At 43.2% G+C, this 23,357-nt stretch overlaps 1 protein-coding gene across 4 annotated transcripts in view; it reads left to right on the top strand.

The window, feature by feature from the left end:
* Positions 1-216: 216 nt before the first annotated feature.
* Positions 217-23,357, top strand: part of LOC146638266 (protocadherin-1-like) — a 345,805-nt gene continuing 322,664 nt past the window's right edge. For 2 of the 4 annotated variants that reach the window (XM_085360799.1, XM_085360785.1), the window contains exons 1-3: positions 217-908; positions 13,374-14,211; positions 18,198-20,381. In XM_085360799.1, the coding sequence (XP_085216925.1) occupies positions 13,396-14,211; positions 18,198-20,381 (3,000 nt within the window). In that variant the 5' untranslated portion in view covers positions 217-908; positions 13,374-13,395. Of the gene's footprint in view, positions 909-6,635; positions 8,589-13,373; positions 14,212-18,197; positions 22,072-23,357 lie in introns of those variants that run through there. The other 2 variants (XM_085360807.1, XM_085360791.1) reach the window with 2 other exon arrangements.

Genomic DNA, 23,357 nt, shown 5'->3' with positions numbered 1-23,357 from the left:
CGCCAAATGTTTGATTTGAAGAGAGAAAAAATGTTGGGAAATCCACGAAGTTGTTGGGGTGGATGCTCGCTCCGCCCCCGCCCCCTCCGGTGTAGTGTATAGAGTGTATGGGTGAGGGAGGGGGAGGATGGGGAAGAGAGCGAGATAGAGACCGGGAGGGAGAGAGAGAGAGAGAGAGAAGCGCGAGCGCACTCGTTTGGATTCACTCCACTTTCTCAGCACTCACGGTGCAGTCGCGCGACCTGCTCCGTGCTGGACCGGGAAGGCGGACAGAGTTTGAGGCGGCTGAGCGGTGACCGCGCTTCTGAGTGGGAACTACCTGGAGACCCGCTGCTGACAGCTCCCGGACCTTGTGTTTGTTGCTCAGGTCGTTTTTTCTAAAAAAAACCCCAAAAAATAACAAAACAAAAAAAACACTGCTGCCCTGTCCCATTGCTCCGTCCACCTCCACCCCAACATCTCCCCACGCGTGCCACCAGCGGAGGATGCTGCTGCTGCTGCCGCTGTCCGTAGAGCCCGGGCGGCGGTAACGTTTCTGCGGAGTAACTGAGTGACCCAACTCCTCCCCACCCCTCCTCGCCCGGACGGGTCTGCCCCCTCCTCCCCGGCTGGACTCCAGCTCCAGCCGCTCCTCCGGTGAGAGGAAGGACTGTCGGGCTGACGCGCAGCGCTGATCACGACACTCAGAGTGGACAGAGATTTGAGAGAAATTGGAGTAATCACCACCCCTGGCTGTCTGACTGGATTGTTTGGTTTATTTAGAGATTTGATTTTCGGGATTCTTATTTTTCTTTTTTTTTTCCCGGGAGGTCTGGAGCGGCTCCGTCTTGGTGCCGAGGAGGAGCGGAGCCTGTAGCCAGGCTGGAGCGCTCAGAGCCGGGGAACCGCGCAGCTCTTACCCGGTCCAGGTAGGAACTTCTCTGCACATAAATACGCGATCCATACACAAAATCTTTTTCTTCTATCTGCACATAACTACGTTCATGCTAAATATTTCAAATATTTTGACTCGAGCTCCTTCTGTCGGACTGCAGGAGACGTTTTACGCACGAGAATAGCCCGAAACACATTCACTTTGTATTCAGTTTCGCTTGGATGAGCACTTATGCCTTAATTAAAAAACACATATTCGATGGAGGTTGAATCTCCGAAGGCACACGGGCGTTTGTGTCGAGCAGGAGCTCTTTTTAAAACACTTGTTGGTAAAAATAAATAAATAAATAAATAAAACAAATCCATTCAGCGCGACTGGACCTTCATATTCTCTGCCTAATCTCCTCAGATGGCTTTTTTTTTTTTTTTTTTTTTTACCAGTGTTACACTACAGTGCTATTGATCCGTATCGATCCCCTCCCCGCTCAGCATTACCCCCGTGACTGTTAGTAATAAAATGCGTTCCTGTGGGTCACTTTGGGTTGATAAACCTTTCGGAACCTGGAACTAACCCCACGGTAATCCTGGCTAATGCATTCCGGGAGGACAGTACAGTAGGGCAGAGTGTGCGCGCGGGTCCCTGTAGTGCATATAGGAGCATCATCATAAACTCACTGGGGCTTCATTTAAGCTCGATCTGTAGGAGTTGTACGGGACGCTCGGTGTTCAGAGAATGTGAAAAGGCAGTGTCTTTATCATCTGAGGTTTGTCTTGGAATATAAGAGCTAATCTGCCTTTGGGGACTCTTGGCAACAAAACAGTCTATTCATCCACGGCTGCTAATAAACCAGACGCGCAGACGTGGGGGCATACATCATTCTCCATATCTGATCCTCTGCGGCACCTGAGGCCGCTTTGAGCACCTGTAGCATCAAATTAAACTCCCTTTTCCTCCGTGCTTAACACCCCCCTTTAATGAGCTTGTTTTCTGGAGCCTACGTGCCGTTAACATGGTGTGAAGGCAAATAAAGGCACAAGAGTATCAGTGTAAACTATCAAAGGTGGACAGGAGGGCAGCTGATGATGAATATCCACCGCGTCACCGCTTGGGAATCTAGTCAGTCCGGTCCCACCAGTCTCCGGCTTTCCGGTTCTCCTCCTTCCTTCTGTTCCATGTGTGCGTACGTGTATGTGCGCGTGCGCGCGCGTGTGTACTAGAAAGGGGGAGAGAGAGAGACCTGCTCCACATGAAGGAGGGAGGGAGGGAGCGAGAGAGAAAGAGAAAGGGGGGAGTGTATTTACATACAAACTGCATCTGCCTCTCTGATACTGAGCTAAGTACTGGTGGTTTTCAAACACATGTTTCCGGAGACGCTTCCGTGGGAATCTGCCATGTTTTCTCTTCCTACACGCTTGACCTTTGACCCTATTCCCCACTACCCCACTGTCATCTCGCTCCCATAATTTCCTGTGAAACTCGTGATGTGAAATCATCCAGCTGCATTAGAAGCTTCATGTGTCTCAGCCAGTAAGGCGAGACCGTTGTAATCACATTTGGCCTTAAGGTCGATTTTGCACAGTAGAGCAGGTCCAGCGTACTTCCTGGAACAACTGGAGAATCCACTTGAACAGTGGTGTTATTTAATAAAAGAATATTAATGAATTAATGTAGCCGCGTTGCTGCGTTCTGCTGTTGGACAAACATAAAAAGCCTCCGAGGGTGAGATTGTGGTTTTATGGTCGAGCTGGAGGGTTCCCCCCTGTGCATTCTGCCACTGTTAAGCGTAGATCCAGGTTTATTGTGCAGCAGGAGCGACTGAATTGGAGATATTCTCCCTGAGGTTTGCGGCCGGCTTCGATGGCAAGCCTGCTGTCACTTGAGCTTATGCCATCCGCCACTTTGAGGGTGAGGTCTGAGGTTTGATTCCCATCTTTAGGATTCTTCTCTTGCCTCCTCTAATTCAGGGTGATCAGATAAAACGGTGACAAACGTCACAGTCCTCCGTGGCTCTGCGGCGTGGGGGATTAGTCATTGGGGGGAGAAAGGGGATGGAGTGGGAGGAGGGAGGTCGCACCGAGTCCGTTCTGCACATTTCTGCGTAAAAATTGGAGATCTGAGCGAGTCGCATTGTTAATGCCCGTCATTAAAATAGGAGGAGGTAGAGTGGAAATGGGTTTGGTGTGTGAAATGGACACACACACATGCATTCACATCACTGCACTGCAGGAAAAGAGACATCCACCCTTCTGATTTCAGAGTTTTCACAGACAGTTTCCTTTCTAATTTAAGTTTAGGTGTGACAACGAGCGCGCAAATGGGAGAGGAAACCAAAAACTCGCATTAACACGCAGAAGAAAAAAGGAGAAATGGATGCTTTGTCACGTCTTTCCTGTGACACGGCTGGTTACTTGACTAATCCATTGTTTCTTCTTTTATGGTGTTTGGGTATGGCTCCTGAGCTCTTAGTCACAACTTGGAAATAGCAATAAAATCTTTGGCATCTCAGTGAAATTCACAAACAAGCTAGAAAAGTTTGACTGGCAGTAACATTTTCCAGTTAGATGATCCTTCGGTTAGTTTGGGAGGAAGAAAACCCTGAACAGGTCGCTCAGAGATGTGGTTGTACAACAGCCATCACATATTTTTCTATAGATTTCTATCCGAGAAGAAAACATGAATCATTTGAAATAAAACACAAACCTAGTTATAAATGCACATTCATGCTTCATTTTGAGTCTGTTAGGATGACGGGCTCCGGTTGGCTTTTGTGGTTTGTCGTTTTGTTTTTCTGAGATCAGATGTGTCCCCTCTTCCCACTGAAACCCTTACAGCTCGCGGAGCACACTGAACACGTCGCAGAGGTTTATATCTGCTTGGTAGCTACACTCTTGCTCTTCTGTAATAAGGCGAGGAGTCACGGGGGAACTCAGGGCACGGTGCTGTTGCAGCACGTCGGTGATATTGTGGACACTGTGACCTGATGAAAAAAACTTTCACCCACATTCTCCTATGCGAGGTTGGGTTTTTTTCCCCCTCTTTCTAGTGGCAAATATGTCATAAATCAACTAAAGGTGGTTGAAGGCTTGGCTTGAATTTTGCCGTGAACTGCAATGTCATCATCATTTTTATATTTTATTAAAAAGGAGCAATGGTAGAACTCCTCCTGAGGGAATCATAAACACACCCACTGTTAATTTCATGTAAATCAGTCCGGCTGACATGGAGATGCTTTACAGCCTGGCAGATGGAAGGTTGTCATCGTTTCCTGTCATAAATGAGACTAAAAGCACCGATATGGAATGATATAGCCGTATTGATTTCTCTCTCTCTCTCTCTCTCTGTTGGTTAATAGAGGCAGTCATTAAAGTGAGTTAAATGTTAAAAAACTCGCTGCGTGTTCTCACTCTGAGCAGCAGGCGTCATTTCAGGCTGCGTCTCTGCGTGTTCACATAATGCAGCCGTGCGGTGATGGTCGATAAACTGTCACAGGTGCTCGAGGCGTCGTCTTCAGATTTCTTTTGTTCGAGCATTTTAAAGCGATGCTAAGCAGAGAGAGAAGTATTGAATGCTGCTTTTAGAAGCTGGAAGCAGAAGACACTTGTCACATTTTCTTGATAAATGACTAAAGTGATTTAATCAGTTCGTGGTTGATTAACACTAATCTGTTAAACTTGCACAGAGCCTCTTTAAGCTTCGCCAGCCATCGAGTGCAGAGAAGAATTAAATGTATGTATCAATGGGGCTGGCCCGATTACCATTTACTGGGCTCAGGAGGTTCAGGGGTAATTGACGGCAACTATTCAAACCCTTGGTTGGAGGACTGGGGCGAACTGGGTGCGCTGATCGGCACCAGCAAAGACACTCGTCTTTCGGCTTTGTTAAACACAAAAGCAACACTGATTTCCTCCATATTTAGACATAACTAGGTTTGTTTGTCTTTATTTTCCTCCAACGCAATGTGTGCCTCCCCATATGGAAAAGATATATATAAATCTTATAAAGTTTGTATCTGTCTTGTGTGAAACTTGTATGAAAAGCATACAAGAGTGAAAACAGATATAAGATCCCTTGAAAAATTATATAATGAAACTTGTATGTTTTGGATACTTACTAAAACAATATATGAAAGTAATGAGGAAGTGGCCACTTTCATGAGTAAATCATATAAGTTTTTACTATTTCTTTTCCATATGGGTCTGGATGATCAACAAACCAAGAGAACAGCACTGAGCATGTGCAGAGTGCTGAGTGGCACTGATAATGACTGAACAGTGTAGAACAGGTATACCTGTATCCAGAGCGCTCAGGTGATATATGATCTGTCTCTGCAGTTTTAAAGAACGGTTCAAATCAAGTCTTTTCAGGAGAGACATATACACTGTAAAACGCAGTATATAGTGAAACAGGAACTTCAGTGTCACCACATTCTCGATGATACCAGATTAAAGCACGTTTAACATTCTGCAACACATTCGGCATCCAAGAGTAAGAAAGCATCGTTATCCCAGAGCTCTAAAAACCCGGGGCACCTCGTAGATAATCCGCCAGAGCCGTTTACCACGAGTGGTCAGCAATGACCAAATCATAAAGATTGCAGCGGTGAGTCAGAGACTTGGAATATGTAACGAAACATAGAGATGCATGGACCGCTGAATTAAAAGTGCAAAAGTGAGGAGGCGGCGTGCATAAAGCACACATGATGTGTGCTGAAAAGGTGTCCTTTGAATGCCAACATAACATTTGTTCAATAAATCAGAAACACCCGATGGAAAACAAGCATCAGATCCAATCCAAGGCAAGGTCCCCAGCACAAACCCAGAATGTTGTATTTAGTCATTCAAGAACTAAATGCGTAATTGTAGAGGCTTTAACCAGCTTTTTTTTTTTTTTACAGTAGTAACTGTAAAAGCTTCCCCTCACACCTTTGGCCACACCCTTTTTTATACCAAGAGTCATTGGAGCCTTTAAAAAATAATCTGAGTTTAGATTAGAAAAAAAACCCTCAAGAATCCAGCAGGGTGGACTGGAAAGAAGTGAAAGCAGCTCACTGATGTTATATAAGCATGTCAGTCCGTGTTATCTGGTGCTTATAAAGCAGTGGTAGTTTATTGTTATTATCTCCTCCTGCCGCAGTCTGACATTCATGTGGAATAAATATGTTGCCGTGGATTTAAAACCGCATTCAGATGATGCCCGATCTTTACTTCATACCAGCCTGCTGTTCATCCACCATCCGCTCCCATAATCCCCTTCTGCTGCTGCTGCTCCCAGAGGATCACTGTGTGTGTGTGTGTGGATCAGAGGTTGGCACATCCTGTCAGTAGAAGGTCAAACGTTTGATCCCTGAACCAGCCAGTCGTGCCACAGTGCCTCAGACCAGGAGTTTCGGGATGAAAATTGCGCAACAGAAAGAAGAAGCAAGCATACAGAAACCAGCTGTGAGCGTGATGAAATCGGTGACTAAATGCACATAAATCCAAATTTTCCCGTCTGACAGCAACATGATGATCATGTGACATAGCTCGAGTTACACGGCATTTATGACTCATAGTGTAGTCACGTTGTTTTCATTTTTAACCCCGAACACCTGATAAGTTACAAGGTGTGGACACACCGATGATAAACCACATTGCACAGCTCCTGCTGCCTGTGAGGAGAGGTGTAGAGGCATCATAGACCCGAAAACCATTGATCATAACTGGATTATTTAAAGAGCTTCTTCTCATATTTGTTAAATTGTTGTTTACTGTTCACACAGTTCCGTGAACAAAAGGCTTTCGAGCTTTAACTGCTTTTGTTATAAAAGTCCTGCCCCCGTACTGCATTTTGACAAACGTGTGCTTTTGGTCAGGAAATGACTTTCTTTAAAAAAAAAAAAAAAGGAAGGAAGAAAGAAAGAAAGAAAGGAATCACGCAAGGCAACAAGCGGGGGATGCCTCCAAATCAATGCAGTTACTTAACTTGCATAAATAAGTTTAAGCTCCGTCTTCTCCGGCTTTCATTCGCAGCTCTGAGGGCAAATGACTGGAGCCTTGTTTGGCACTAAATTAAATGTAAATATTGTACCCAGATTCTTTTTATTGAATCAAGAAGCACTTCTGAGTCAAACTGCAGGACTTCCAAAGATTTACAGCACCCAGCAAATTCACGCTGAACATATCCAGGTGGTGTCGGGAGGCAGAAAGAACCTGGCAACCTCTGATTGTTGCATTTCAAAAGGGAGGATGTGTGTCTGCGTGCGCAGTAATCTGGATCAAACAATGGTAGTGAATGGAGTCATTAGAGTAATCCCCATTGTGTTGGAAGGCAGGGGGACCACACACACACACACACACACACACACACACACACACACACACACACACACACACTGGACTGTCCAGAAAGCTCACGTCAACCATGCACATCCTACCCATCTGAGATCTGAAAACATCAAAGGAGCTTTTGATTTTCTGTGTTTGTGTGTGATGTTTAATTCAGGCCTGCTCTGGTATGCGTGAACCTGAAGAGCTGGACATTCAGGTTACTGCATTTTGTGTAGGAAATACGCCCAGGTACAGCGGTGCGCACCTGCACGGAAACTTTTGCGAACTGGTTTCCAATTTGGCCGCTGGCCATCAGCTCCATGCTGCCATTTTTGTGGTTTGTAATTGGTCTGATGGACTTCGTGTGTAATTACACAACACATTACCGCAATTAAAAATGATACCAGGGATAATTGTGCCTTTTATGTAACACAAAGGACTTTATGTTTCTGTCACAGTCACACAGCTTCTCTTTAGATGGATCTCTTTAAGAAAACCAGTTCAGTAATGACTTCACTGAAATACTGTGCAGCAGCAGAGGGACACCAGCGTATCGCACAGGGCTAGAAATCATTTAAGTTTATACACACTTATAGTTTTGCATATACAGTGTTAGAGGTGCCGCAGTTCATTGATAAGTGGCTCAATCAGTTAGGCAGTATCCCGTTTGTTTTTTGTAATCGTTTAACTTCAGGCTACTGTGATGACGTTTCAAAAATTTGACTGAACAAAGGTATTCAAGTCTGCTGTCACCTGGGGCTATCTTCACGCTCGGCTGCGTCTGCCAGTAGTTTACAAATAATTTGTGTTAAATTATCAAGATTAAAATGTTCAGGATTATGATTGTTGTGTTGATCGACAGTCAAGTGTTGGACATATTAGCAGTGCAACACAAGTCCAAATACTGTGGTGTAAAAAAGTCAGTCTTAATTCTTTGTGTGACCTGCAGAAAAGTGGAATCAAAGAAGCAGGGATGAGGAGTCATGATCAGACTCCTCATGCCCTTTTTTCCTAGATGCTACATTTCAATCGCAGCTGAAAAGGGTGGATTTTGAATCCGTGTGTGAAAAGTGGCGTGTTAAGGAATAATCGTGGAACAATGACAACAGAGATGCAAGAATGTTGTGTTCTTTAAGGTTTTCGTGACATTTCGTCATTCATTCCTTGATGCGTCTGCAGTCAGTGGGACATGTGTAGAGGTACCAGGGCTGTTTGTTATGGAGATACATGCAGTATGATGTGGAAGGACAGGCAGAGAGGCAGGATGGTTGGAAAATGCCATTCTTTAGATACGCCCACTCGTGCAGCGGGAGCTCATCCCTGCAGATGCACCAGGGAGCACAGACAAGCTGAACAGCTCAAGTCACAGGATCTTTAAAGTTTAACCGGCTCTGCAGAACAGCGCTAAGGTCAGTAGTCCAATTTATGTGCTAGAAGTTGTGTCTGCAGTTCAGTGTGTTCTTGTGCAGTCGTGTTTTTTTATATATATATTGCTAGCCACCTTTTTACTCTGTTCTATTTTATTTCTTTTATTTTTCATACATGAAAACTAATGAACAGATTTGTTTTATGGGTTTGTTGGATTTATGGGATTTCTGCATCAGTGATCTGCATGCTGTCTGGATTTGTCTGATATTTAATTAACAGGATTAGCAAAAACTGGAAATTTCAGCTGGTTTTTCCATCTCTTAACCCGTCCGTGGATGGTTTTCAAAATAGATTTCTTTTAAAGCAAATGACAAAAAGCATTTTTTTAAATTCTGTGATCATTTTTTGTTACATTTTCTGAAATTACATAAAATATGTTGCAGTTTTGTGTTTGGAACTGTGACTGTCATTGATATAAATTCATTTAACCACAGAGACCAGTCAAGAATTTCCCTTGGCAAACACTGAAGTAGCGTTTTATTCTAGTTTGATTTTCATCACAATGGATTTTATTTTGTCACTGATTTATGATTCTAATTATCTGTCCTGATTTTATCCAGCGACCCGTTACTGTACGCAGAATTTTGAAAGTGTTACATCAGTTTTTAAAGGTTTTAAAAGTTTGAGAAGTACTCAGATATTTAAGTAAGTACTCAAAAAAGAAAGTCAAGTCATAATTTAAAGGTATTCTTATAACTCTAAATCAAATGAATCATATAATAAGTGATATTACTTAATAGTCTGCACATTCACTAAAGCTTTCAAAGAGTAAGAAGCGTGTTTGTCTTGAAGCATTTCGCTCCGACTAGAGTCAGTTAGCTGATCTGTTCTGTCATCTTTCAGGAGGAAATACGTTTTACTTTTTTGCTTTCAAACTGCTACTTAAATAAAACACGATTTTTCATCGAAGACGTTACTGCATTTTATCGACTTAATAAACTGCGGTGAAAATACTATGTTTAGACTGAGTTTATGGCTCAGCTGCAGCTGCGTTTGAACTTACAATTTTACGACACGGCGTAGAGAGGGGGCAAAAACCATAATGTGGCATTTACAGTGGTGGTAATTTAATGCAGCTGTGACTCCACGGGTATGCAGGTGGGACATTAACATGGAGACACACTCTGAATATTAACACTAAACACACACACACACTCACAGGAGGTGGTCCGAGGGCCTTTAAGCTGCTTTGTAATGTATAGATGAGTGCTGTTGTCTGGACACGCCCCCCCCTCAATCCCTCTGAGTACTTTATTGTGAGTCTTTGTCTCTCGCCTCTTCCAGCGGCAAACACGGGTGGCAGCGAGCCTTACACATGGAAATGTTACTGTCCTTAGTCTTTGTCTAATGTCTTTGTAATGTAACACACACACAAGTGGCTCCAGCAGCTGAACTGGCTGTCCCGCTTTCTACACAAACATGCAAACACACGCACGCACACACACTGCTTAGTGAGAAAGCTTGAGACTGTGGGAAAGAGGACGAGCGGGGCGATCTCTGGCTCACTCGTCCCCCGAGGAAGGCGCACACAAACTCACAAAAATGCGCACTACATGTGAACAAACATGCGAACATGGAATCCATGCACTTTGAACTTTTCACATTTTGACCCTGAAGATTTTTTTAGCATCAAATTTTTCTCACGACTTGAATTCTTTCTTTTTTTTTAACACCCCACGATCTGTGGAAACAACTGCAACAACAGAATCCCCTGATCTCACCTGAGGCCTTGAGTGGCAAGCATGCAGAAACCCAACGCACCTACGTGATTTGTTTGTGCTGAAAAGGCGAATAAAGCAAATGTTCTGATTCCATTTCTATTTTTATCACGAGGCGTTAAAGCAGCGCTCACGTTCAGGTACCACGAGCTGTGCTGAAATATGTTTTCAGCTGCTACTTTCTAAATGAAAATGTTGGCCCCAGAGGGGATATTGGCACTGTGATTCAGCGTGTTGCAGTTTACATTACAAGTGTTGCGTGAACTTTGCACATGTGCAAACTTTTATCTGCAATTTTTCATGAATTGAAAATCCAAATTGAATCTATAGAAACAAAGATGTTTTCAATAAAACTGCTTTCTGTGTTCTCGGGTAATGTCTCATAATCCACAGGGCAGGGGTTCATGTTTCCATAGACTCATTAAAGGCGTTTAGAAGGAAAGATATGTTGGACCCAGTAACTGCCTGTCATCCCATTCATCTGCTTTATATTCATATGTTGGCAAAGCATGAGCTCACCCTTAAACAAACTGTTTTCAGGAACAGCACCTTGTGTATTTACATGAAACCTCATGTAAATACACAAGGAAATGAAAATACTTCATTGCATTGACAGTAAAGGAAGCTCACTTATCAGCGATCGCTGCCGTCACATCTGTGTGCGTATGTATCACACTGATTAGAACCAGCCTTTGGTTTTGTGGAGCCACTCTCATGTGTTCAGAGCTGCATTAGCAGACTGGACACCAGCCAGCCACCCGAGTCGTTTTTGCTCCGTTTCCACAGTGACGTGTGAAATATCACAGGGTCAAAGGTCAGGGGTCAATAGTTTGGGGTATTTGGCAGCTCTGAAGAAAATATGTGAGAAAAGAAACACACGGGCATCATTTACACTGTAACAGACACACTAACACTCACAGCCCGACATGCACGCACACGTTCGCAGTGGTGCAGGGGTAATTCGGTGCCAGCGTGTCACAGTGGGGAGGGCGAGGGCGAACGCTCAGATCAGTGTCCGGTTTTTGTTGCCGTTCTCTGTTTTGTTTGAAACGAGTGGGAGATGGATAATTAGGGCCCATCGTGCAAGTGTGAGACGTCCCAAATCCCAGGTTGACCTTTACGTAACGTTGTTACAGAATAACAGAAGCTAATATAAAAGGCTAATTTGCAGCCTTCTGGGTCTGCTGCCACTTTGAAATTTATTTTTGATTTTAAATTTAAAAAAAAAAATTTGTGCAGGAGACTCAGTCCACACCACAAGGCCATTAAACAAACCGACAACAGAAATCATCGGTCCATAAAGTCATCCGTGATTACATTCCTGCTCATTTTCACTTAAAATCCTGCTCAGCTGCTTGAGTCGAACCATATGAGAATACTCTTAGTTTTACTAGACAATCGTTTGTCTTTTATTTAATGGGGGAAAAAATGCTTTGAAGTTTAAGGCAGATAACTACAGTCTCACTTAACAGGCTGATGTCTGGCGTGGATGTAGCCTGATATCACCACAGTGCTCTGCAGGGTAACACTTTCTTTCTGGGTTCGTGTGAACAGATGAGGCGTTCTGATGTGTGAAGGGGCACGTGCTATTAAAATAATATTGTCCTGGTTTTATGTTGGATTTGTGAACAGAGAAAATTCACTCCTCCCCTCTCTTTCAGACACACAAGCAGACTCCATCCTGTAGGACAAAATAAACTGCGTGCATCCGAGTTGCGGGGTTCCTGCTTCCCATTCAGCATGCTGGTCCATGTTGGATCTGTGTGTGTGTGTGTGTGTGTGTGTGTGTGTGTGTGTGTGTGTGTGTGTGTGTGTGTGTGTGTGTGTGTGTGTGTGTGTGTGTGTGCGCGAGGGAGATAGTCTCTCCAAATCAAGTACGTGAGGAGGAAAAGTTAAAAAAAAAAGCACTTTTCAGATTAACCTCTGCGACCCGCAGCTGAGAAACTCCTACAGCAGGAAATACAGAGTGGAGTGTCTGTCTGAGATTTACTGCCAAGAAAAGATAATGTGTAGAGACAGAAGAAAGAGGAGGAGAGGTGGCGTGAATGAGGGGAGAAGAAAAGAGAAGAGTTTATATCAAGAAGAGTCTGGCTCAGATGTAGCGTTCAGGCCATCAGGAATGAAGTCGGTTTGAGTAAACACATTCAGACTTGACGGCAGAGTCGACTCTTATGAGTTCTGTAGAAAAAAGGATTTCTTCTGAGAGTCTGCAAGGTCAAGTGAAGTCTGAAATGTACTTAAACTTAAAACTAATAAACTCTTAGTTGGAGGCTTGTGTGTCTTGTGTAGTTATAAAACGGTTACCTGAAGCATTCAATCATTGATGACTTGCTGAACCTGTTGTACCACATTTGTATTATGCTGGAAAACAAGTACTATGCCCAACAAGTAGTGTGTGATGAAGGCAATGGCAAATGTTTTTCTTTATGTCTTGAATTGCTTGCACAGGAACAAGATCTGCTCTTGCTTGAAATTCTGTTTGACATTTAAAAAGCTTAAATTTGAGTTTATTATCCCTGCAAACAGCCTTCAATGCTATAGGCTACTCAGAATGTTGGACTTTAGGTTGGATTGCAAACTAAACATGTTTTGAGACGCACGAAAGACATGAAAATGATCCGATTTTCTACGAGTGCGGTCCTCCCCACGTGTTATCTTACTTTTTTATTCTAATCATGTGGCCCATTACCACCTGCTGCCTCTTGTCAGTATTTTTGGTCGCCTGCAGCAGCGTTCAGTTTGTCTTCCTGCCAGAGCAGTCGACTGGTAGCAGGAGGAAGTCATCACTCTACCCTGCTCGGCTGCTCTCCCCACACCGTCTCAGCCGATGAGTTCAGACTCGAAAACTTTCCGCATTCGGGTCTGGCGAGTAACCATTGAGGATATGTTTAGACGCTGAAGGAGATGAATTTAGCCATCTTTTCTTGAGTGGCCCTGAAATAAATCTGAGCAGCAGCTCTGCAGATCCTCAGTTATCAGTCTTGTTTGGTGCCGTCTGAAGCAGAACATGAGTCTTACTAATGTGTTTTCTGTCTCTGTCTGTTTCAGAGCGGTGTTTTCTGGCAGAGACATGGCAGCGCCGAGGTGTGAAGCTTTGTTCTTTTTAGCTGCCTTCCTGCTGGTGTCTTGCAGCGCCTCGCCCAGTGACATCCTCTATCAGGTTTTTGAGGAACGACCGCCCAACACGATGATTGGCAGCCTGGCGACAGACCAGGGCCTGCCCAATGCCGGTCATCTCTATAAGCTGGAGGTGGGTGCGCCGTACCTGAGGGTCGACGGCTCGACCGGTGACATCTACACCACCGAGATCCCCATCGATCGTGAGACGCTGAGAGACTGCCGCAACCTGTTCGAGGGCGACAAATGCTACCTGGAGTTTGAGGTGTCGATCACTGACATGGTGAAGGGTATCGGCAATGGGCCGCGGCTCATTGAAGGTCGCATCGAGGTCCTGGACATAAATGACAACACTCCACAGTTCTCCTCGCCTATCCTGACTCTGTCCATTCCCGAGAACACGCACATCGGCGCCCTCTTCTCCATCCCCATGGCCACTGACAGAGACTCGGGGAGCAACGGCGTGGCAGATTACTCTCTGAGCAGTAGCACCGGATTAGGCGCTGACCAGCTCTTCAGCCTGCAGGTCGCCGTGGACGCGGAGGAGAAGCTGCCGCAGCTGGTCGTGATGGGCAACTTAGATCGTGAGATAAAGGACTCGTATGACCTGAACATTAGGGTACAGGATGGCGGGAAGCCTTCGAGGGCCAGCAGCGCTCTGCTGAGAGTTACGGTGACCGACCAGAACGACTGCACTCCGAAGTTTGAGAAAAGTCACTACGAAGCTGACCTACCAGAAAACAGTCCACCGGGACACTCTGTACTGCAGGTCAGCACACACATCAGTGTCGTACAATTCATTTTATCTGAATCTGTAGAGCCGTTAGCTCTGATTTATTATCGATAGCTAATCAGTCATTTATCCTCTGATTAATGTTTTTCAGTGTAAAATGTAACTTTAAACACTTACATTTTGCATTTAAAGGTTTCAACATGTTTACCTCTTCACACCCAACAGATCGTCAGCTTTCAGTTGTGTTGCGTGGGCAGGTTTTCAGAAACTAGAACTTCCTTAATGAAGTCACTTGTTTGTTTTGGCAGTAAAGCTTTGCTGTTAAAACCTTTTCCATTTTGAAAAATTCAATATGAAGTGGAAGTTGACAGTTCTTATTTACTCAAAATTGTCCCCTATGTGTGATTTAGGGATACAAGTCTCAACCATATGAGATCCAGCCTTATGGGAGCTTTTTCATTTACAGTCTATTAATCTAAAATATCACAAGTAAATGATTATTATTGTGTTATTTTAAAAGTAGCAAAGTTAGTTCTCTCCAGGCAAAACTGCGTGTGAGCGCTGCTGCTGCTGCTGTTCAGGAGTCAATCCAGAGTTTTTCTTGTCCGCCGAACATTGCAGTGGAACCTTTGGCCTTGTTGGCGATAACACTGCAGGACAACACGGAGCAGCGACTGCACGTAATATGCTGCTCAATTATCCGTACAGACAGATGGTGCAGCGGAGGTGAAGCGGGGCGTGGGATCGCTGTGTGTAGTCACATATTAACCACTGATTCAACTTCACCTTTGAGCCCTCGGCTGGAGCGGCGGTACGTGATGTTGCCGTCAGCGAGCAGAGCAGGAAGGCCCGGTTTGGCTCGGTGACTCCGCAACATCCCAACAAACCCACTTCACCATGTCATCCTCCACTTTTCGTGCCCCTTCTCTCAGACTGCAGTGCGGCCAGCCAGCCAGCCTTCCAGCTTGCTGTGCATGACTTAATCTGAGTCAGTCATGAGATTATCCACGGGGCTTATTGGTATTATTGCTCTGGATGTGGCTCATTGCATTTCAGAGAGCCACAGAATTCATTTCACTTAACGTGCGTTTGAGGAGCGATGCTTTAGAGGCAGCAGGACATCGCCGACTGACGACCCTGACCTTCTTAAATCAGCCAATGGCAACACAGACATGTATATCCCTTTCTTTTGACTTGTTTTTTAAAGGAACACACTGCTGCTTTGTGATTATTGTTAGCCTCTTCTAAAGCTGTTTCAGTATCGAGTCACCTTATTTTAGACCTTCAGGCAGCCAGATTGTTATCTCAAAAAAAGTAACATCAGTGGGTCTAACTTTGTTGTCTAAAAATGGGCAAATTTAAGTTTAAATCGCTAGATTTTTGGAAAAAAAATATATTCTGGATAAAAATAATGCATAAAAAAGATTTGATTGATATTCCCTTGTAATGTAACCTAAAGTAAATTCCTTTGAACAATTCTTCTGTTCTTATATATTTAATGTGTGGAAAAGCCCAGTTACAGAGCCTGTGTGGGTGTGGTTTTTGATCCGATTTTTTTTTCTTTACATTCAAATGTTGCTCTTGTGCCTGATAGGTGCACTTAGGTACATGATATCCCCACCTTGCCAAGTTGAATTCACTGATCCTTTCTGCACCACTGCATTTAAAGCTTTTGAACTTAGCTCCGCCTACCTGAAACCCTTCAGAAATGGAAGCTAACCAGAAGGACATCAACCAGAGCAGCTCGAAATTTGGCATCTTTTCTTTTAAATGTAGCTCTAATCAACCATATCAACAAGCTGAGTCAGAACAATTAACAGTTTTTAGAGCCTTTAATCAAGTAATTAGCAGAAGACAGATCCTTGAAATTTAGCGCTTATTAAAGACCAAGGAATATTGACAGGGGTCCCTAATGCGTAGCCACTAAAATCCTAAAGATGATTTAAAAAACAATATGATGTTGACGAGCTGATTAATTAGTTCAAAAAGCAGCCTCAAATGGTTTGAAGAGTCCACACTGAACTGCCACGTCATTATAATGTAATTTAGTCAACAATAAACTAGACAGGATATAAACTGTGATAGATTATTTCTCTGCGTTAAGTGTCTGCAAGCTCATTTCCTCGGGAATAAATTCTCTAATAGTTTCGTGGAGGGGGAGAAACCAGGCTGATTTGGAGAATGTTGGAATAAATTAAAGGTTTACTGTTGTAAATCACCTGAAACATTCAGAAACTCTGGTTCACTCAGTCAGGAAACCAGACGCTCTTGCAGGTTAATTGTTAACTGGTAGATAAAGAGTGTTTATAGTTTCTGTATGCCTGGACAAAGTGGCCTTGGAGCGCAGCCAGTGCAGCTCTGTCCCCATCACAGTGGCACCGGGCTCCAGCAGCAACACTGTTCAATACACAATTCTCAGAAGCTGTCAATAATTCACCGCTGTTTGGTGATGTCTGCTGCTTAAGGCCAGAGCAAAGGAAAGGAAATCAATGGGCAGGAGAAATTATAATTTCACTTTCATGCTTTCTTTAACCTTAACCTCTCTGACTTGGATCAGCAGCTTCTATGGTCACATCATGGTGCTGGTGGTGGTCCGTCACAGTTTGTGAGTTTCTTGAGCAGACGATAAACAACATATTTATTATGTGGCAGTATGAACTGGAGTCTGTGTGAAAAACAAGAGTCTTCAGAGATTCTGCTAGCAGTAGCCTTTTAAACCCTGATTTCCTCCTAAAAACTGATTTAAATGGTTTTGGATATGGTATAATCTGTATCTTCATTGAACTTATATCATGTTTACATTATATTAGATTTTGATTACTAATGTAGCTGGTGTTTTTAGGGGCTTTAAAGGGTGTTTCTTATTTGGATAAATACGAAGCTACGACCAGAAGCAATCCCTTATGTTTGATTGGTTCTTTAAAAAGTAGCCCTAATAATCTTATCCCATTGGCAGATTCCTTTTTTGTATTTTAGTAAATCATAATATTTTGGACTTAAATTTCAGGGAAATATATTACTGAGTGCAAGCTTGGCTAAGAACCAGCCCAGCTTTAAAGGTATAATGGCCTTAAAAAAAGAAGAATAAAAAAACCCAAACATAATTACATTACTCTGTCCTGGGTGAAGGCTGTACAAACACTGGATCAGCAGCACCTGGGACATTTAAATCAGCTGTTCAAGAACTGCTTAATTTGAAACAACCTACATTTCTGACCGGCAGCCATGGCATTCAATGACTGCAATTAAAACGGTTTAGATCCGTAGATAGGACAGGTGTGTTAACGAGTATTTCCTAAGTGATATTTTGCTGACTTCTCATATCTCCTAATTGACTAACTGCCCCCATTCACTTTAGGTTTGGACTTATGAAGTCAGCTTGTGGTTCATTCTGTTCTGTCCTATTCAGTCTCCTAATGGGCCCTGAGGAGCTGGGGCTTTTCTGATAATGAGAGGAACATTAACATTCACTCGTCTGCCCATTAGATGCCAATGACCCGCTGCACGGCCGTTAGATGTTGTTGTGTAGGGTTGTGCAATCAGCTTTGATCGGGTATTATCTTTCGCAGCATACAAACTCCTCCCCCTGAGGAAAACATAAAGGGCCTTGTACTGTTGCATTAGTAATGGTCATGACTCTTCATTAGCCAAAGAAGCTAAATAATCATTAAAATTTAACAGAGACTGTAATGGAATCATGACGCGTATTTCACTGACGTCACATGAAAAAGAGCGTGGCGAATCATTCTTTTAGTCTGAGATTACTTCAGACTTTTAGTCTAAAGTTGAATGTCTTAAATATAGAATATTTATTGCTTGTCATGAAAACTGCAAACCTGCCAAAAGATCAATGTTTTGATGATATTTTGATTTTCCAGTGTACCAAATGCAATTCTGAACAGGCAAATGATCTGATTCTTAATGTTGTTTTGGACAGTGTTTGGCTAAAAGATTGAATCTGTTTCTTTGTTTCTTTCTGTCCGTCTGTCTGTCTGTCTTTTGTTTTTTTCCAACTCTTGTAGGTCAAAGCCAACGACGCAGACACTGGCCTCAATGGAGAGATAGACTACAGCCTCCATCAAGCATCAGAATCTGTCCAAAGGCTTCTGCGCATTGACCGCGCAACAGGCATCATCTACGTCAAAGGTCTTGTGGACAGAGAAGAAGAAAACTTTCTCAAGTTCTTTGTGGTGGCAAGAGATCGTGGACCCAATTCCAAGAGTTCCAAGGTCCTTGTGACCGTACACGTCAAGGACCAAAATGACAATGCACCAGCCATTGAGATCCGTGGTATTGGCTTGGTAACACATCATGATGGTGTGGCCAACATTTCTGAGGACATGCCTATTGGTACACCAGTGGCACTGGTCCAGGTGTCAGACCGTGATGAGGGGGAAAATGCTGTGGTGACATGTGTTGTTGCTGGTGATGTTCCATTTCAGCTTCGTCCTGCAAGTGAGTCAGCCAACGATCGGAAGAGAAAATACTTCCTGCAGACAACAACCCTGCTGGATTATGAGCGTATTAAGGATTACAGGATTGAAATAGTCGCTGTGGATTCTGGAAACCCAGCTCTGTCCAGCACTAACGCTCTCAAAGTCCAGGTTACAGATATTAATGATAATGCACCAAACTTTTCTCCTTCAACTGTTGAGGTAGACTTTGCAGAAGGCAACCAGCCAGGAGACAAAGTTCTAGACATTGTGGCGACAGATGCAGACAGCGGCACAAACGCAGAGTTGTTCTATACCATCACTGATTCAACAGCCAAAAGGCTCTTTAAAATTAATTCCAGCACTGGAGAAGTTCGTGTGAATCACTCATTGGATCGGGAAGAAAAAGAGCGTTATGAATTCCGTGTAACTGCAGCAGACAAGGGTGTGCCTAGTAAAACCGGCACTGCCACGGTGGTGGTAAATGTTCTAGATTGCAATGACAATGACCCAAAGTTTACACTGAATGGCTATAGCTTCTCTGTCATAGAGAACATGCCTCCACTCAATCCTGTTGGTGTAGTGACAGTCAATGATGCAGATAAGGATGAGAATTCCCAAGTCAGGCTGTTTGTGGAACAGGACAATGGCATGTTTGTCATCCAGAATGGCACAGGAACCATCCTGTCAAGCATCTCCTTCGACCGTGAAAAGAAGAGCACCTACACATTTCAACTAAAGGCTGTGGATGGTGGTAACCCGCCTCGATCCTCCTATGTGGGTGTGACCATCAATGTGTTGGATGAAAATGATAATGCCCCATATGTTACCAGGCCGTCTAACTCGTCCTTTGTACACCTACCGGTTGGGACCCGACCAAACACACACGTGGAGGTGGTAAAAGCTGAGGACATTGATGCTGGACTCAATGCTGAGCTAGAGTATACCATAATAGGTGGAAATCCATATGATCTGTTCCAAATATCTACCAATGATGGGGAAATCACAGCAGCACAAGAATTAACCCCGAAGTACAATGGGCTACATCGGCTGGTAGTGAAGGTTGTTGATAAGGGAAAACCTCCTCGTAACACCATTGCACTAGTTCATGTTTTTGTAAATGAAACAAAATCAAATGTCTCCCTCATTGAAGCGCTGGTTGGACACAGCCTCTACACCCCTTTGGACAGGGACATTGCCGGAGATCCTAACTATGCCTATTCTCAGCAAAGCAATATTCTGTACGGCAGTCTTGCCGGTTTTGCTGTTGTCATTTTAGTTATAGTTGCCGTGGTCCTCATCAGACGCTGGGTACAGAAGGATACCAAGAGTGGTTACCAGGCTGGCAAGAAGGAGAGTAAGGACCTGTATGCCCCAAAGCAGGGCCCTAAAAATGGCAAAGGGAAAAAGAGCAAAAAGGGGAAGGCTCCAAAACCAGCTAAGACAGGAGAAGATGATGAGGACGCCAGTCTACAAAAAGGCCTCAAATTCAACTTAATCAATGAGAATGTCAATGACAGTCCCAGAATCCACCTGCCCCTTAACTATCCACCAGGGAGCCCTGATCTGGGGCGCCACTACCGCTCCAACTCCCCGCTACCATCCATCCAGCTGCAGCCACAGTCACCGTCTGCCTCCAAGAAGCACCAGGCTGTTCAGGACCTCCCTGCCACCAACACCTTCGTGGGGACGGGCGACAACAACTCTACTGGCTCCGACCAATATTCGGATTACAGCTACAAGGCCAACCCACCCAAATACAGCAACAAACAGGTAGGAGACTACGCAAACACAGCAATGTACCACAGGGAGATCTATTGGACCAACCGGGTGTGGTAGTCACGCTGGGACTTATTTGGCAAAGCCAATGTTATTCCACCAAAGCTGCACTGATTTCCCTGCACATCACCCACCTCCTCACAGTTGTGATTCCTTTTATTTTAAGTTTGGTTCTGTTCACCATTTGTCTTCTGTTCTGCTCAGTTTTGGGTATTCACTTCAACATGGACACCACAAAGCCACAGAATGAAGGATTGCAGGGCTAGACCAAATATGGGCTTACCAATTTGTCAGTTCCTTACAGTAACCTCCCTCCTAAAATGGACTCTGTTGATCTAAAACACATTTATGGAGGATTTTTATGTTTGAGGTAATGGGTTTTGGGGTTTTTTTGGATGATGTTTTCAAAGCCTTGCATTCAAATGTTTAATCTGCAGAATTTAATTAAAAGTTCCTGTTATAGCGAAATATGTGATATTTCAAAGAATTACTTATGATGTTATGTAAACCCAAGTTTGATAGCATACGTTTGATTGAGCCCCCTGTTCAACTTGGAAATCCCATATGGGTCTGTCCTTAGCATCTGTGTTTTTCATTTGTTTGTGTTTCATTTTACCTTTTTTTATGGTGAATTAAATGAAGGACATTATGAGTTTTCCCCATTTTATTATTCGCAAATGTTCTTGGAGTTCTTTGAGCACCCATTGAAAGGTTCATGCTGACATCCTCATTATGTCTGAATGTGTTATTCTTTTCTTTTTTGTCTGGAGAGCTGACTTGAGGCTTAAAGCTGCTCTTTATGGCCGGATCAGCTTGTTGAAGTGTGACAAAGAGTGACTGTGAATTCCTGAGTTAGTTTTCGTTCTTTTTTTTTAACCAATTTTTATTGTTTCTTAGCTTTCTTTTGCCAGAAAGTAGACTGACTGAGCAGCACTTTAGTGTTTCCATCCAGTTCAGACCAATTTAAGGTAATTTCAGCTCAGTCAGGGAGCCAAGCAGCAAAGAAGAAAGAAAGGAAGAAAGGCAATAAGAAGGCTAAGGGAGTGGGGTTATAAAGAGCCTCTACGCTATGAAGGAAAAGGTACACTACAACTAAATACGACCGTTTCCGAGCCACAACGCTTCCTGTCAGGTCAGCTGAAAGACGACTTTTAATTTAGCTGTGTTCCCAATCACAGGGGCTCAAAAGGCAATTGTTTGCACAGATTAATGGCAGGTAATTTTCCAGGCACCCGCTTTTGCCTTCTTTTACCCAGAGTGCCTTGCTTTATTCTATTTAATGTACAAAAAGGGGAGTTGGGAGGGGGTCTGTGAGACGGGGGCCATTAACTGTATGATTGTGATGAGCGTTCACGCCACATCGGCTGTTTTGTGGCTTCATGTTGATGGACCTGCAGCTGTGAAAAGTGAAAATGTCACATGCGCTGAAAAAACCAGACAATCAGATTAAGGTGTTGTAGTGATGTTCAGACTGTACATACATGTGAATGTGAAACATTTTGTTTTGTTTCTGCTTTTTCATCTGCTGTTTATTTTGCAACATTACAGTGTGTCTCGTGTGAGCTTAACAAGGCCATTTCATTGTTCTACTGGCTTCTTAAAGACTTGTGTTGACTGTTTGAAAAGATGTACCAAAGACTCACACACACCTGCATTTTCACTGTCATCGCGATCGCGATCATCAGTTTATATATATATATATATATTTTTATATAAATATATATATATATATATATATATATATATATATATATATATATATATGACCACGCGAAGCAGAGAAACTGTTTCTTTGGTCAGTCTCGCAGAGTCCCTGCTGCTGTTGGCAGCTTGCTAGCGCTCCTGCTGGTTTAACATTTAGCCTGTTGACATGCAGGCATCATACTAGAATTTAAAGCCACATCTAGTCTGTGCACACCTGCTCAGTCGTGTACTCTCATGTACTTTTCTATGGGGACATAATTGTACAGTGTTTTGTTTTCTTTTTAACACTTTAAAGCAGAATTTATTTCAATAAACTTGTTTCTTAAATGTTTAAGTGGCGCTTTCTGTGCATTCACTGGGTTCTTGAATTGGGAATATTGGGAATGCTGCAAGGAGAGGTACAGTATTGTATTTTCATTTTCATTTCTAATATATGGAGAGAAAATGTATTTGGCCCAAGATGTTCTGAGTATGGTTTCTGCATGTTCTCAACACCTTTCATTAATAATGTCAAGACAAACAATTAGGTTTAGCAGAAAACACAGATTTTAGAGCTGGATGACAGAATGGTAACATATCTTTTCCCTTTTTAGATATTTTTTTTAATTCTTTATCTGACCATTTTCTCAATTATTTGGTTTTATGCTCATAATACTGATGTTTTAACAACTACGTTCAGACCTCACAGTTACAGGGAGCACAAGGTGATGTAAAAAAGTCCTCAAATACATTATCTACTAAATTATAGGGTAAGAGAAGGAAACCCATCAGATTACATCTGAGGATAATTAGCAAGCTTTTTCCTTGACATTTTAAAGTTTTTGCTCCGTTAAAGCTGAATAACATAAGATAAAACTGACTGTTAGTTAGAAAAGTGGCTAATTCTGTCAATCCACTACTTTTATTAAATAGATCAGAGATAGATGGATTATCATGTTTGTTTTTTTCCCACTACATTAATGATGTATCCAGATGACTGTTTTAGAGCCACATATCCGGTTTATGCAGCTCTGGGCTCATAGGGCAGAATCATCAGGATTCTGCCCTATGAGCACAATATAATAATAGCTGTCAAATTGTGCCAAGTATAATCATCGGGTCATAATGCAGTACTTTCCCAAGTAAATATTTAGTGATAAAGACATATTACAACATTGTTATCTTCAGCTACACTTGTTAGCATGCTAACATGCAAACCAAAGGCTAACTGTGCTACTGTTAGCACTCTATCAGACGTTCTATAACAATGACAATTTGTGTAGTACT

Source organism: Diplotaxodon limnothrissa, linkage group LG2 (assembly GCF_057381915.1).
Source record: "Diplotaxodon limnothrissa isolate DT_005_m linkage group LG2, D_limnothrissa_male_GT1.1, whole genome shotgun sequence".
Classification (NCBI taxonomy): Eukaryota; Metazoa; Chordata; class Actinopteri; order Cichliformes; family Cichlidae; genus Diplotaxodon; species Diplotaxodon limnothrissa.
Note: the sequence above shows the minus strand (reverse complement) of the source record. Positions and strands in the feature narration are given on the sequence as shown.